General features: G+C 46.2%; 1 protein-coding gene across 1 annotated transcript; it reads right to left on the bottom strand.

The window, feature by feature from the left end:
• Positions 1 to 2,072: 2,072 nt before the first annotated feature.
• LOC131260292 (uncharacterized) lies at positions 2,073 to 12,430 on the bottom strand. The gene is made up of 9 exons (XM_058261988.1): positions 11,930 to 12,430; positions 7,533 to 7,652; positions 7,105 to 7,352; positions 6,701 to 6,839; positions 6,431 to 6,580; positions 6,110 to 6,253; positions 5,228 to 5,461; positions 4,825 to 5,117; positions 2,073 to 3,601 (listed from the first exon to the last, which is right to left on the bottom strand). Exons 1-9 carry the CDS (start codon positions 12,015 to 12,017, stop codon positions 2,876 to 2,878), a joined length of 2,142 nt encoding a protein of 713 aa, XP_058117971.1. The 5' UTR covers positions 12,018 to 12,430; the 3' UTR covers positions 2,073 to 2,875.
• Positions 12,431 to 16,023: the final 3,593 nt, after the last annotated feature.

Below are 16,023 nucleotides of genomic sequence, written 5' to 3'. Positions count from 1 at the left end.
ATGCACCAAGCCACGCAAGCTCGCAAAACTAATCCGATGGTACAGATCCACAGACGGAGCCCCATTTCCATCGCAAACAGCAACCGTTCACTTTAGGCACACCCACATGCACAAAGAGAGAGAAAACATGATAAAAGCAACGCTTATCCTTTGGAGTGTTTGAACGCCGCACCGAGCTCCATTAGCTTCAATTTTGTTGACATCCCCCGGAACGGCGGCCACGGCGCATCTGGCGGAACGGGTTTCCGTTGTCCTTTTTCGGATTGCCAACGTTACAGATGTAACCGGAGCGGATGGAACCAGCGCTCACGAGGCCGCCAGATAAAACGTTTGCTTAAGGTCGGTTGGTCCCGGGAACGGTCGGGAAATGGGCGCACGTAGGCCGAAAGTTTCGTTCCGAGCGCTGATTATATCGCACCACCATACGAGACACTCATAATCTACACATTAGAGCGAAAGTGGGTGGGCAAAAGCGGTAGGTTCAGCAGTTTTAATGATATACTTTTACTTTCTCTACAAACAAGGCGCGCTGGAAAAAGCCAAATCCATTTGCCTTAGAGTGCTTTGTGAAAGGAAAACAATCCAATTTACTGCTTGCCATGGTGAATGTAGAGAAGATATGAGACAAAACTGCTGGAAAGTTCAATAGAAAAAATATTCTCTTCAAACTTACCACATTTCACATATCAATCGTAGTTGAAAGCTTTCCAAAGTTTCCAAAGCACTTTTCGTTCATTTGCGTTTCCATACAAATCCTGGACCGGATTATTATAGGAAGGCAGGTAGGCTAAGGGGGTGCTGGGGGTGCCCATGGCGCAGCGGTAGCGCGAGGAAACACCACACCACAGGCGTGGGATCGAATCTCGAGTCTGGCACCCTCCGGTATTACGAACGGCTGACCACCGGTCTATAATATACCGTCTTTCGGTCACACAAACTCTCTTCGGAGAGAGGCCTTGTCCCACTAGGGGAAGTCGTGCCACATAAAAAAAAAAAAGGTAGGCTAAGGGATCGATTGCAAGTGGATGCTTTGTGCGAATCCCGAGTAGGTACTCAGCGGCTCGATAATGTATAACGAAGTATTCCTTCCAAATGGAATGAAATTCTATTTAGTTAACTTGATTTGGCCCCATGGAAGTTGCATTGTAACAACCACTCAAACATTGCATAATGACAGTATGCATTCGCAAATGCACCACTCGGTGGTAGTCAGTCTTCAGTTGCATACAACTTCATTGCAACCACATGCATTGAAAGTTTGTAGTTGCTTCTAGCGATCTTAAGAAGAGATCCGTGCAAGTAACATTGTCTAAAACATGAAAACACGAAATATAAGAGCAAGATGTGGTACTTTTTTCAAAATTTCTCATTTTTATAAAACAAATACATAAATAAAAAACATTTTGCTGCAACAAAAAAGTGTGACAAAATTGAAAAAAATAATCTTTTGAAAGCTGTCTTAAAATATGCTTACCATAACAATCAACAAAATTGTTGTAGAATGTTTCTTAAGCATTCCAGAGGGTTTGTATCAGCAGATATCGATGAACATAACAAATTGTGGGCCTCAGGTGTTCGAAATGCGACTGAATGCGAAAGATAAACAGTAATCGTTTGCAACGTAAATACTTGCATTGAAACCCGTCGGGAAATGGCGCTGGGGCGGCTGCTGTAACATTTGTTCCTCTTAACAGAGCATAGACGAAGGTCAGAAAGCAGCGTTTCGACAAGTTGTCACTCAGACATCATTGTAACCGATTCCAGGAATGAAGATAAATTAAGAGGTAGGCATTAGATAGGGCCTACAATTTTCCTCGAAGGGACAAAAACGGTTTCCAAATCCAACAGTTCCCAAATCAACATCTCTGCTAAGGGTTTTGTCTGAGTGAATTCTGTAGCACAGTCGCGCTCAAACTGTGCAATGTAAATATATGAAGTAACTGTTTCAAATTCATATAAATAATGTCATCCGAATGTCAATAGTTTAAGTAAACGGATTTAAAATAAACGACACCTTTCGTTGAACAGTGATTTAAATCGTATATTTACAGTATCTGTGCTCGAGTTTCGTTACGACATCAACTTCATCATTTTCACTGCAGCGCGTTTTGCGTAATGTACAAATTGTTCCTAAAACTTATAGATTACTTTCGTTTTCCAGGGCTGTAACGACCTCACTGCGTCTGTACACCACGGTGTGTTCCAACCGCGAGATTCACTAACGAATCAGCACACGCCGGGCGGAAGCAAGTCGGAATACGCTTTCCGATGTTGGACTTTCTCATGCGACACCGTGAATCATCGATTTTGCTCTATATAATAGAGCACCGGTTGTCGGCACTGGCACTATTGTACACCGATTTGCCGTGTACTCGGTTGTAAATTCTCGCATCAAATTCTACGCCGAAAAACGCCTCCGCTGAGGCCATTCGGTACGAGCCCTGGTAAAATTCACATCCGTTTCGGTGACTATATTCACTTCCGTCTGTTCAGTCGGCGATCGAAACTTTCGATCCCCGGTCTCGTAACGTTTCATTTTCGGCACCAATTGCCGATAACGGTTGTCACGGTCGGTGTCGGGTAAAGCTGTCAAGCTGGTGTGTCTGGGTGAGGACTCCGGGTGTCGTCCTGCCGGTTCTGCAGGCCGCCAAGTATGTACAGAGTGTCGAAGATTACATTGAAGGACAGGGAAACCGGAAGAAGTAGGTGTGGTGAGGGGTGTTTGCGGAGGATAGGGAAAAATAAATAAACGTGCAAACGAACATGCGGGCCCCTCTGAGGCCGCAGCGCTTCGGGAGCACACCAATGAGGTTTAAAATGCTGCACGATAAACAACAATCGCGCAGGTTGATCTTGACAGCTTTACCCTACAGCTTTACATCAGCCCGACTTTCAAGCCCAGCCATAAAAAAGAATGCTGCTGTGTCAGTGCGCGCCCCGTTCCTCGTCCACCTCCGTTTGGTTCCTCCGAGCAGGGTCCTGCCCCGTCCATGCGCTCGTCTGCATCGCCAGTAGACGAGTTTAATGATTGATTGCGATGATACGGATGTGACGTCTGGCCGGCGCTGGTGGCCGGATTTTCCAGCGCCAGCAGTTTTCCTCCGAACACCGGTGGACTGCTGCTACTACTGATGGTGCCAGCGGCGTTGGTGTTGGGCGGGTTGATGCCGGCCTGGATGGGGGAAGAAGGATTCCAGCCTCCCAGGATGGCACACTGCGCACAGGAGGCCACCGACGGGCCGTAAGGAGGATGATGGCGATGCTGGTGAGGGGGCTGCGGATGCGAGTAGAACGCCATCGACTCCCGCCTCGGGTCCACCTTGCTGTTCGGGCCACTGATGTCGGCGGTGGTGAGCGTGATGGTGAGATTGTCACCCGGTGGAAGCGCTGCCAGGGTGTCGTTCGGGCGCCGGTTTGGCAACGTGGACACCGGTCCGGGGCCCATAAGATAGTTGGGCAGGATGAACATGGTGGTCGAGATTTGCGAGAGGCTTCCGCGTGGCTCGGCGAACTTGAATGCCGGTAGCAGCGTGGTCGCCGGGACGGATGTTACCGGGATGGGTGTCGAGACTGGCTGCACAAACGTTTGCATTGGCGTCTGCTGGTTAGTGTACGGAAGGGAGGTGCATAAACGGATTGTTAGTAAACTCTGGAAAGCATTCCGGATACGGCTACGGGAAAGAAAACGGTACTGGAAACAGGAAGGACGCTCATGAACCACATCTTTCTCACGTGGCTTTTCCCCAAGATAAGAATGGTGATGAAACAGCTGCACCGAACAAAAGAAAATAACAGCCTTTGTACGGACAGTTCACTTCTAGGCTTTACGGCCTTTTCGAGGGGGCAAATTCAGCAAAATCAGCATAGCTATTCAATATGCTTCATTTTGGAACGATGAAACGTATCCGACATTTGATAGTCTGTTACCAATTTCTGCTTGTGCTGAATTTTGCAAAACCTTCATTCCGATGCTCAATAACCTATACTGCCCATCTTCTCGCAAAAGAAACAGAGATATTTATCTGATTTGTTAATTTTTTCATATTACCTTATGTTCCCTTATTACCTGAATCAAATACAAAAAGCAGTTGATGTTATCATGATATAACGATGCGAACTGTCAGTCTTTCCGACACGAGCTGTCAACCACAGTAAACAACACATGAAAAATTGCGAAAAAAATATCAACACGATCTAAGTTCTTGTTTGCTTTTTGCATGGGGCTTTAACAAGCCGTGTCGAGAAAAAAGTGATGTGACGCGTCGTTATCTCATGATAACCTAAATTATTGCCTTTATGTGCCATTTCTTCCTCGATCGAAATTTTCAGATATAATCAATTGGTCTACTGGTTAGATTACTCTGATACAGCTGGCTGAAATTAACTTCTAATAAAACTTCATCAAAACAAAACCATCCATGTTTGGAATTTTTTCGACAAACCAAAAGGATTTCTCATTATCAAATATCGATAATTTAGTAGCGATAAGTGCATATGATCATTCATTATAAATCTGTTATCGTTGTATGTCCAATAATTAACTTGACTAAAATTCTGATCTATTAAATCAACAGTAAAAATTTAACTAATGTACGTTCGTATGCCCACATCGTTATTGAGTTATGCGAACACAGTAGAAAACGTAGTCTGACTGCTGAAACTAGCGTTAATTAGTACCACACTATAGTACTAACGTATCAGTTTGATCCTCCCTCCAAGAGAACAATTATTCCATTCGTTCAGTCAACGCAACATACCCTGACCGTGGCTAATGTCATCATTGAGTTGCGAGATATATTTTGCTCGGGCACTTTGACTACTTACCTCGGGATGCTTCTCGGCCATGGCAGCCGTGTCCGGCATACACTCGACCAGATCGAAGTCTTCGCTCGGTGCCCGGTAGCTCGACGGTGTGGACTGGCTGTCGGACGACTCGGAAGCCTTGATGCACCGGTTGCCACCGCCCGGGAACAGCTTCATTCGGTATGCTAGAAGCGCCCCGAACGATAGGCACAGGCAGCAGAAGAACAGTACTGCGACGGCCACGATCAACAGCTGACCATCGCCAAGTGCAGCTGAGTGGTCATCCGCACTCTGTCCGGAACCGGTTCCAGCGCCTGGCGCATCAACCCGGAAGCGTTAATTGACGACACGTGCGTGGGAAGTGAAAAGTGAGCACAATTACCAACGAAATGGGCCGTCCAACGCCTGGACTAACGCTTACCGCCTTTGCTGAAGGTGACTATATTTTCTGCCTTAACCGCCGAGTCACCTCCGCCGCCGACACTCGAGTACTTGTTGTGGTTGCTGGTGCCGACGCCCCCCTTGCCGGTGCTCTCGATCTGGTTCGGCGCCGGTGTTAACTCTTCGTCGTACAGCTCGTTGGACTCGTACGGCCGCTCGTCCAGCTCGTCCTCCTCCAGTGGGGTGATGTAGCGCTCCCGGAACACGTTCCTCGATACTGCGTGGCGCATTTTGTTTGCATTTCAAACCGGATGCGAAACGGCATGACAAAGTTTCGTAATTATAGCTAAGCTTCCTTCAGGGGAATAAACGGCTAATCCGTGCGAGGTAGCGTTTGCGAAACACCATGTAGAGGACTGTTTTTTTTCCAACACGTAATATGAAACTAATAACCCTAAGCTTATGTCAGGTGTTCAAGCAAACTAATTTTACATACAATTCATTTTTATTGAGAAAAGAGACTTATTACAAACAGGTTGAATATTTGTATGGCTCTTTTTGATTTGAATATGGTCCTGAGGCTCTTTCGACCTTCAGTTGAATCAAAAATAATAATTTAATTTAATATCTTTGATAAATGTGCCGAACGTGATGGAAACAAAGTCACCGAAATAAATAGTTTTTAATGCGTCTTTTCCCTATGAAGGTCAAATTGAAAACAGTCCATGATAGGAGCGATAAACAACCAAACATTTACAGCGCCAGAAGAACTGTTTTCATTTTTTCCCATGAGAAACAGTCACTGGATCAAATTTTCTACACCTGGCAATCCCTGGCAATGTCCTACCCAGTGGGCATGTGGTTTCAATCTCAAAGAGCCAAACAGCATCACATTTCAAATGTCACCTCGGGGTGTGTCACTTACCGCAGGCGTAGATAACTTTCAGATAGGTCCTGGCGTTCTCGGGACAGGGATTGCCGAACGTGGAACTTTCCACCGCAACCGTACACTTTCGCCGACCCTGGCAGATCTCCGTCAGCGTGTGGCTGGTGTGCTCCGAGAGGCAAGCTGGACCGGACGACGATCAAAGGTGAAACAAGAACGGTTCAGTTCGGATGGATAAAAGGGTCGAGGACCGGAAGGGCGAGTTGTCCACCAGCCCCACTTTGGTGGTTGCTTTCGGTCACCTGGAGTGACCCACTTTGGGGTGGTGGTGGTAGTGGTCAGGGAAGGCTGTAAACTTACTCTGTTCCTGGGAGGCCGCTGTCTGGGTGCAGTGTGTGCTCTCGTATGCCGTCCGTCCGTAGGACGCGCTGTAGATCGCTATGCGGGTGTACTGACCACATGTCAGCCGAACGATGTCCTTCTCGCAGGAGATCAAACTGCGGAACTCGACTGGCGAGATGGATGGAAACAAAACCAGGTACCACGTTATGCCCTGTCGAACCCACGCCAAGCAGCTTTGATGTTGTGGAACAAAGGGGCCGAACAAATAAAAACGCAGCGATAACTTACATGGACGGCATTTGTGATTGACCTCCACCATCCGATGAATACCCGCGCAGGGTGCGGCGGCAAAGTTCTTCGGTGACGCCAGGATCCGGCAGCGACGCTTCTTCTGACACGCCTCCACGACCGTCTGCAGGATCGAGTACTGTGTAGACGAAGCATGGAATGAGAACCGAACGACGTTATATGGACGTAAAAAACGAGCTCTACCTCCTCGAAAGGACAAGAAAAAATAAGGTGTGTTCGTTTTTCCTTTACTCTCCCTAGGTTGTCCAAAGTTCTGCACAAGCTAAGCTAACGATGTGGCGTCAATGATTTCACCACTCAAGAACTGTCAAAGTTGGTGGCTCTTAAATTGTTTAACTTTGAGAGCAAAGTAAAGAAATTTCGAGCGTCGGGATTGACGATACCTGCAGTACGTAGAGTGGAGTGCACTTGTCCTTCGGCTGGTCTACCGCGGTGAATGTTTCGTTGAGGGTCGCCACCGGATCGCTACTGGGCACCGCCACGGTGGCCGTCGTGGGCGCGAAGGTTGCGTTTGCTAACGGGACGGTCGAAAAGTCCAGCGTGACCGGAGCGAACGGGGGCGTCTCGGGGACGTAGGAGTAGGGAAGACCGTCCGCTTCGCTGTACGAGCACTGAACCGTGTCGTTGCTTTCTGCGCTCGGGAAAAGATACATAAAAGACCCATCGAACGGTGCGATGATACAGTGAGTAAAACGATACGACTCGGGTACTGAGTACTTTTCCGACGGGAAGTTTCTCCATGCGCACGGGGAATACTTCAGTAATCGATAGCACACGGGACGTTCACAAGCGTGCACAGAGGAGTACGTACCTTTCGAGCCATACTGCACCAGCTCCACCGAGATGCTGGTGCCGATTGGACAGGACAGCGTCAGCAGTTCGTCGTCGCAGCAAACGGTCCGAAATGCACGCAACGTGCTGGATAGTAACCCTGGAAAGTATGTTTAATCTCGTAAGTACCATTATTGGACTCTGCTGATTGAATAGTAGTGCTAAAAGTCAGAATCTTTTCCATTTGGCAGCGTACATCAAAGCGCCTTTTGGATGTAGTTTCAAAGCCACAACTTTTTTTATATACTTAGGAAAACGCTTAGGTGCAGCTTTTTTGCATTGTTAGCTAATGTTTCATGTTGTTCTTTGCTGGAATCAAACACAACACAGTGAGACTTTATGATTGAAAACAGCTTGCATACTTTTCAGTATCTTGCAACCGTTTCATAAAGCTGATTTAGTGTGAATTAGCTAAATATTTCTAACCATTCTTCCCTAACAGATAAGAAAACTCGAGTTTTTGCTGGTGGTTCGTTAATTTTGACCGAAAATTAAAACAAGAAAATGTCTTTTTGACTTCCAGCAATTATAAGTTGATCTCATACATTTATGATCCGTGTCTGAATTGAGAATAAACATTAAAATGATTGAATGTTTGAAGAGCTGTAACAGGTATTTTATAAAAACATCAATATATTTAATTTTTCTGAAGATAATATAATGTTCTAACTACGAGAGAAGAAAACTTTCATGGACAATTATGCTATGTGTATTAACAACAACGTAACAAAAAGAAACAGACGATTAATTAATCAAATTGAAAATTGAAAAAGGCCTCTACTGTTCAAACAACAATTCTCGTCTACTGAACATCAAACATGATATTGCTTTGTTATACTGTTCAACACCATTTAATGAATGTTGTAAATAAATCTGTTTTTCATTTCAGGCTTTGCAATACCATTATTTTTAACTTAGTCAATCAATTCAAGTGCAATATGATTGAATTGCTTTTTCCCCTTACAATTGCTGTGCCTTTTCAAAGCCAAACCCCACTTACTCCACCACATTTCGACCAAACTTTGATTGCTCTGCCAGCCGTAAAACAATACGGCAATTGAAAAAGTTTTATCCTATTTAAAAAAAACTGGTCACTCCATTGGGCCACACTCTGGGCTCGGCCGGTTCGCTCATCGTCGCCCCACCGAACACCAATCCATCAGGCCCTGACTAACGATCCAAGGCGATGGCAAATGATGGCGGCCTATGAATTTTTCATTCTTCTCGAAAAATTATTTCCTGCCGAGAGTGCGCATATTTTTCTCCGCTCAAAAACATCCCCTACACCGCACAGGCCGCCCCTCTGGGGTGTCGGTTTTCTCGCTCGACATCATGTACTTCTTCGGTCGAAGGCGGGGAGGCTTACTACGGAGCGATATATTATATTTATTTTACACCCTGAGACCGCCTCTAGGAGCCCGATGCTGCGGTTGGCGCAGGACACCCCGGGAGCAGTTTCAACTTTCTCGAGTCAGCTAGCAAAGCCTAGCCGATGCCGCTGCCACGGGCAGGAACTTTTCAAATATTTACATTCTTTTTTGCGCTCTCGAAATGTTTACAGCCGTTCAAGCTCGTCGAGGACCCTTTCCTCCTGTCAACAGGGTGCCTGGCAAGTCGGGCCGCGAACCGGCCAAAATAGAGGAACAAGTTGGATGAATATATTATTATGCAATCAAGACCACTGGAAATGACATTAGGCCACCGGTCGCGCGGCCCACCGGGCGGGCGTCGGTGATCAAATCCCGCGTTGATGATTTATTGCTTGAGCCGAGCCGAGTTTTTCCGCTGTCGCCCGTTCGCGCCGGGTGGGAACGATTAAAAGTTGCAGAAAAGCCCAGCAGCGTGGAATATTTTCCCTTTTCTTTAGATGGGGAAATATGTTAGTCTGCCTTCTGGTGCCCGACAGGGGGGATACACGTCAGCATCGATGTCACATTAGCTGGCGTAATTGAATAATGACCGATTGCGGGTGAAGATATCGACTTCCATGGACGTCAAGGACGAACTCTAGGGGGGGAAAATTTTCGGGTCCTTTTCTTGTGGGCTTGAATAATTGGGTAGAAGAATATTCCATCAACCGAGCAGCGTCGGGCGCGGCTTTCGGTGTCGAATTCCATTATCGAGCTACCACACAGAACAAAATTGCAACAAATTCGCCCCGGAGTGCGGGCTCGTTGCGTCCAACATCTCTGATCCTTAATCCAGCTCCGGTTTACTTTATTTCCACCGTGGCTCACGGAAACGACGGGATGCCCAATGGAATGGCTACAATTTGATTGATATTTTGATACGGTTCTTGTCAACACGGCATCCATCAGCGGGCGAACGATACCATCGGATGTTTTTGGGTGGGCCATTGTTTGCGATCCTCATCCTCGGCATCGTCCGTATTGTCTCTGTGAAAAGCTGTTCGTCGGTGGTATATTTTACCACAGGCACACTGGGTGCGCGGAGGAGTTTTTCTTCCACTTTTCCTAACGCTACTTCGACAGAGGCCCATCACTCGAAGTTTCCAGTGGAGGGTTGGATGCTGTCTGCTTTGGTTCCTGTTTATGTTCCGCTAACAAACCGTGACGAGGGCGTAAGGGAAAATAAAACAAATAAAGCTCAACCAAAATACACACACACACACACACACTTACATACAGCAAACAAAAACGTAGGACACACGATGGGAACAGGAGTTGGAAGGATGGCACGTTGGAGTGCCGATGAAAGGAAGCCACCCCGTACCGGCTTGGGTGCAATGTTTCACCGAAGCGAACGTGAGTGCCATAAACACATCGGGTTGGTAGTTTTATTGTTGCCAAACACTCGCGCAGACCGGAAAACTCGCCGCAAAGCCCCACGTCGACCTGTTAATCGCCCCAGCTTCATCGGAACCGGAGATATCCTGGGTTTGGGCAGGCTCCGACTGAAATGTGACCTTGCGGTATTTCGGCGCCCAAAACGCTCCGAGAGACCGGCTGCCGAAAGCATGTTACCATTTGTTTTAGCTTTTTCTGTTTCGTTTTTCCTAAACGTATTCGTCTCTAAAAGCCCCTACGAAACGAAAGCAGTGGAGTGAAATCTCTTGGCCCGCGTGGAAAGTGTATCGAAAATGGCCCCTAACGAGCTTCGATACATCATCAATAATGCAATTGCGTCAGGCCAATGTGACAGCATGGCTGGAGATTGTTTCTCCCATCCGGCCGGGGCGGTTAGAGTATAGGAAACGACTTAAAGTGGTCGTTGCTTGCGTACGGTGCTTTGCGGTATAATATTCAATCTTTCAAATGGTCCACCCCGCCTGCACTTCTGTAATAACTCATGGGCGGAACAATTCACATTCGTGCTCGCCGCAATGATGCCCGAGCAAGGAGTGTGGACATATCAAACCACTCCATCATGCGTCTCGGAAAATTGCAACCACGACCGGGGGCGAGTCGGAGCGGAGGGACAAAGGTGGGCGGAATTGGCAAACGATACCCTATCTTTCATTTCGAATACTATGGCGCTTCCACACTTGTCGTTCGTTATCATGATTAACGAGAGTTTGCCAAAAAGCTGGCTAGGGCGGGGGCTTTGGGGCTCACTGTTTCAGCCTGTTTGCCTTTTGATCAATCAAACACACAACTGGAGGCGCTTTCTTTTCAAGCAAACTTTTTTTTCCGGTTTTTGTACGGATCAGTTTTGCTTCATTTTCTCTTTTTGAGCATTCTCTAGGGATCTTCACAGAGTACTTTTATTGTTATATGCTATATAAATCTTGTCGTTTTGGCTGAACTTTTTGCTGCATTAAAAGGGAGTGTTATAAAATCTAAAATCATGAGCAAAACTACCATTATGCACTAACGAGTCGATTTGTAAATTTAGTTAGGTCACAATAGAAAAGAGAAATATAGATGATCATTGGACGGGAATAGCTTTATCTTGACGCATGTATGATACGATTGACTCAAAGTGCTATGTATATAGGTCGGTGGAAAAGCTCTACACCATAATATTTATTTGATCATTAACCCTTCCACAGTCTTGTCAAGTGGATATTATATCCACTTTTTGTTCAAAAAATTGTCATGCTTTTTTAAATTGTCGTATAGGTTGTGGTCTAAAATCAATTTTTTTTTAAGATGCTAGGATTTTCATTAAATATCAGTTTAGTTTACACGCATGTTAATTGTGATTGTGATCAGCAATAATTTTACAATAATAGTTATGTTTATAGTTTTATAGTTCAATTAAATTACACAATTTTACCAAAGGAATTAGATAAATGAAAAATGACTTTCAAAAATTATGGAACACGTTGTAAAGAAACAAACTATGCTAACCACTGCCGTTAGCTTTGCTAGGTTTAATATAACAGAAGCACTAACCGTCCTTGATTGAACTCACCTAAATCATCTCCCGCGACTAATTGGGCGAGCACCGCTATTCCAATAATAATGTTAAACATTTTTGCACCCATTATGGCATCCACCATCGCTGTATCCTATCAAACATATCCCCTCTGCGCAGCAGGTGATCCATTCGCTGGCGCCATATGGTGCGGTAGTTAGCGCACGAGTTGTATCAAAAACCACCAAACCACTTAGCGAAAGCTCATCACCGCAGCGTTCACCACCACCTGCACAACCACCACCCTAAACGAGTCTCGGAGTGTACGAGCTCACCTGCTTCGGGAGCAATTTTTCACCCAACAATTTAACAACTTGGTTGCATGGCTTGACCTCCTTTTTTTTAGGGTGAGACTAGCTTGTTGTTTTCATGTGATGTTTTACAATTCCCCTTCACACACTGAACCGGGAGAAGATGAAAGCTCCCTCGGCGACGCGTGGGGTGGGAATTGAGGTATAATTTATGGCACACCATTTACTGTATTCACATATAAACCATCATCTCCCCACCAACTTCACTGGATGGTTAGAATCAGCTCATGAAAACAATATTACACTTTCACTTCTGCCATATACATTACATTCCTTCATTCCTTGGAGCGGAAACCAGCACCGAAGAACAACTCTTACGGCATGGTACCACAAACGGCCACTCTGTTTTATTTTTCATAAGTCGTAAGATGGAGACATTCTACGCGAAGCGTGAATAATCCATTACAGTCGTAACTTTCACCCCATCGAAGACGCGCGCGCACATTTAACTTTGGCTTCTGGTGCTGAAACGATGATGTGGTTGAGGGTTTTTTTTCCGCCCGACCCCACTCAAGGGTTCCTGAAGCACGCCAAGAGCTTTCCGGAGACTTTCCGCACAATTTGACGCCTTATGCCGCTGGGCGAAGTTGAAAACTCATCAATCACTCCGGGCACGGATCGGAAATCTTACACTCCTGCCACCAGGCAGTCCTTTTTTCCGGAGAAATCCCACGGTAGGCACGAGCCATCGACAGAGCACCATCAAATAAAAACGCACGTGGCCCCTACCCGCCTGCAATCGGGACACCACGCAGAGGCTGAAGATGGAGGAGGTGGTCGCTTCGTTTTGTTTCTCTACAGCATTAAATTCACTTCCTGTGACCGGCCAATGTGGAATATTTTATTACCACTTTTATTGGCCCGGCTCGACTTCCGTAATCCACCGCCGAATGACTTCCGCACGGCCCGAGGGCCCGAAAAGACTCCGCCGCACCACGTCACAAAAGTTCCGTCCCAGTTCCTTCCAAGTCGGGGGCAGGAAGATGATATCCGTTAGTGTGCTTTCTGTCCGTCGGACCGTCCGTTTGAAACCGAGCGCAGAGTACGACTGCGATGGGTTAGTCCTTTACTCGAGCTTCCAGCCCGGCAGTTCGTTAGGTTTCATTCACTCCCTCTCTCACCAATCAGTCCTGGGAACTCACTCTCCGACTTACGCTCACCGTTGGACGATTCCTTGCGTGTTATCAGAGGACTTTTTGTTGGGAAGGTTTGGGATTTGATTCGGGCCGATCGACTGGGCGAGCGCCAGATGAACGCATGGAATGAATCAGCGGATGCAAGCAGCGAGTCGGCAGCGAAGATGCAAAGATTCCACGCAGCCTTACGCTGCACCTCGGCTGCAACCGGAGCGGAGGTGATTTATTCGTACAGATTTGCCGACCGTGGCGAAATCGGTAAAAGCATTTCTCCCTCGCCCTTTACCCGGGCTGCCGTGAACTGACCTTCGCGTGCAGGTTGGGGAATAGAAAAAAAAATTGGAACATGAAACGTTTCTAATGCATTAGAGCGACATGATACAAATCAATGCGGCTTAACGTGCTTTTAGGCTAGGCATATCGAAGGATTGTCCCTGTTGATGATTCATGCCAACGGCAGAAAGGGTTTCGGTGTTTTGTTAACCAACTGCTACGCCATGAATAACAGCAGTCACTCAGTTTAACATGTTTTTAATTGCACCCAACCAAATGTGACAACAAATCATGGACTAAAATAAAAGAACCAAAAATAGACATCCTCAAAGTGTTAGTTGCATTTTCAAAATGTTTAACAATGTCAACATTTGTACACTTTTTTGGCAGAAATAAGGTTATGTTGTTCAATAACTCGAATATGTTTAATTCTTTTAGATGGAATAATTTTCAGTGCAACGAAATTCAACGGGAAGCTTCAATTATTGTTTGTGATTTCCACTGCGCTAGCATTGAAGTGCATCGATCAAAACCTAATTAAAAAGCCTCAGGCTCATTTTGGGAAAACAACAGGATTTCTAAGAATATTATAATGCCAAATTTCCAAAATGAAAGCAAATATCATTGAAGCGCCTCGATCAAAACCTAATTAAAAGGCGTCAAGCTGCTTTTGGCGCAACAAGAGAATTTCTAAGAATATAATAATAACACATTTCCAAAATTAAAGCTAATTTAAATAGCTAATGCATAACCTCCCTGGCTGTGTGTTGGTTGTGATACAATATTTTTACATTTCATAACAACCATTTCAGGTAAAAAACTTCAACCATACATTAATCTCACGCTACAAAATTTTAAAATTTACGTCATTTGAATCATATTAAACAATTTTAGGCGAACGACTTCAAGCATACATTAATCTTACACTATAATATTTTAAAATTTTCGTTATTCCTGGAAAAATAATGTACATCATACAATCAGTGCTTCTCCAATTCACCAATGACGTCCAAAATATGAAGTTAGAATTTGGTTTCACCTTAATGTTACGAAAATTAATTCCTTGAATAATATACTGCAGCAAATGTTTCGTAGCATTCCAGTACTTTGACGCTGCAGAGGCATAATTCCACGGAACCGCCCATGGCATACCAATCGATGCCGTTATTCGATCCCGCCGCCATTTTGCTGTAATCGCTCAGTTCACCATAATTGTGGGCAGATTTATGACTGACTCGGTGCGGTTGTTTGATTTGGTCGCGCAGGTCGCACAAACACGATATCGTCTCTATGTTGACAATCGTAGCGCCCGTTCGAGACCGTACGGGACGCAACCCCGACACATGTTATTTGAGCAAAAGTGATTTGCAAGCAGTATCATATCCGTTTTGTGCGCTACTCAACTGTACAACTTCGCTGGCCCAACGGGGGTAGCCATGTGTAGCATATTTGGCGGCATTCATTTCATTCCCACGTGCAGCTGGGAGATAGCAGACGAGTAGAGTTGCTACCGGGTTGGGTGCGAGTTCCCACCGGTGTTGGTCGGTCATTAAAATGGAACGACGAATGGGTTGAGAAATGAAATTGCCCACCGACACGGCTTTGAGCCCGCGATGCAGATGCACCGTTAACACTTTCAAACCATGTCGCCTCGATTGTCAAACTATCAAATCTCGTAAGCCTTTTCCGCGCCGGACACCGTGCTTCCCCGGGAATGCGCTTCCATGCGAGCGGCCCGCAAACGCACCTGGGAGGGAACCATCCTGGTCCCAAGCATAAGCCATGTTTGTCAGCCGAACTTCGGGGGCAATATTTTATGTGTGCATCATTAAACTACAATCAACCGGGACCAGGACGGAACGGAATGCATGGGCGCAAACACGCAGAAGCGAACCAACGCCGAAAAAAGGGAGGAACACACCAGCGAAATGGGCAGCGAGGGAGGGAATGGCACGTGCATTTGTCCCCGCAGGCTCCCAGGTAGGAAGGATCTTCACACAAATCTCTCCAGCCCGATGGTGTTCCGTATTTCTTTTTTCCCGACGCCCGGATTCGGGGATAAACTGACGAGTAGTAAATCTAGGGTTATACGCTCGGATACAATAATGCCGCTCAGTTCCACCGGGCTCGGGATGGTGGGAAAACGAACCGGTACCGGCCGGGGGTTGAACGGTTTGCCGAGAGACCCAGGGCCCAGGACGACGGTGCACGACGACAGTTTTCCGCAGCGAAACGTGCGAAGCATTAAAGCCAACTACGTGCTGTGATCACCGGAAAATGAATATTGCTGCCGTTCCCGCTTCGTGGGAGCGGCGTGGGCGAGCGAACGGTAGGTGAAGGATAATAAAGAAGAAGATGAAGAGGAAAAACC

Source organism: Anopheles coustani, chromosome 3 (genome assembly GCF_943734705.1).
Source record: "Anopheles coustani chromosome 3, idAnoCousDA_361_x.2, whole genome shotgun sequence".
Lineage (NCBI taxonomy): Eukaryota > Metazoa > Arthropoda > Insecta > Diptera > Culicidae > Anopheles > Anopheles coustani.
This window is presented reverse-complemented; position numbering and strand designations above follow the sequence as displayed.

Coding starts and splice junctions, on each gene's coding strand:
- LOC131260292 (XM_058261988.1), bottom strand. CDS start 12,017: ATGGTGGATGCCATAATGGGTGCAAAAATGTTTAACATTATTATTGGA. Junction 6,581..6,700: donor CAATCACAAATGCCGTCCAT/GTAAGTTATCGC, acceptor CCATCTCGCCAG/TCGAGTTCCGCAGTTTGATC. Junction 6,254..6,430: donor AGCGGCCTCCCAGGAACAGA/GTAAGTTTACAG, acceptor CGTCCGGTCCAG/CTTGCCTCTCGGAGCACACC.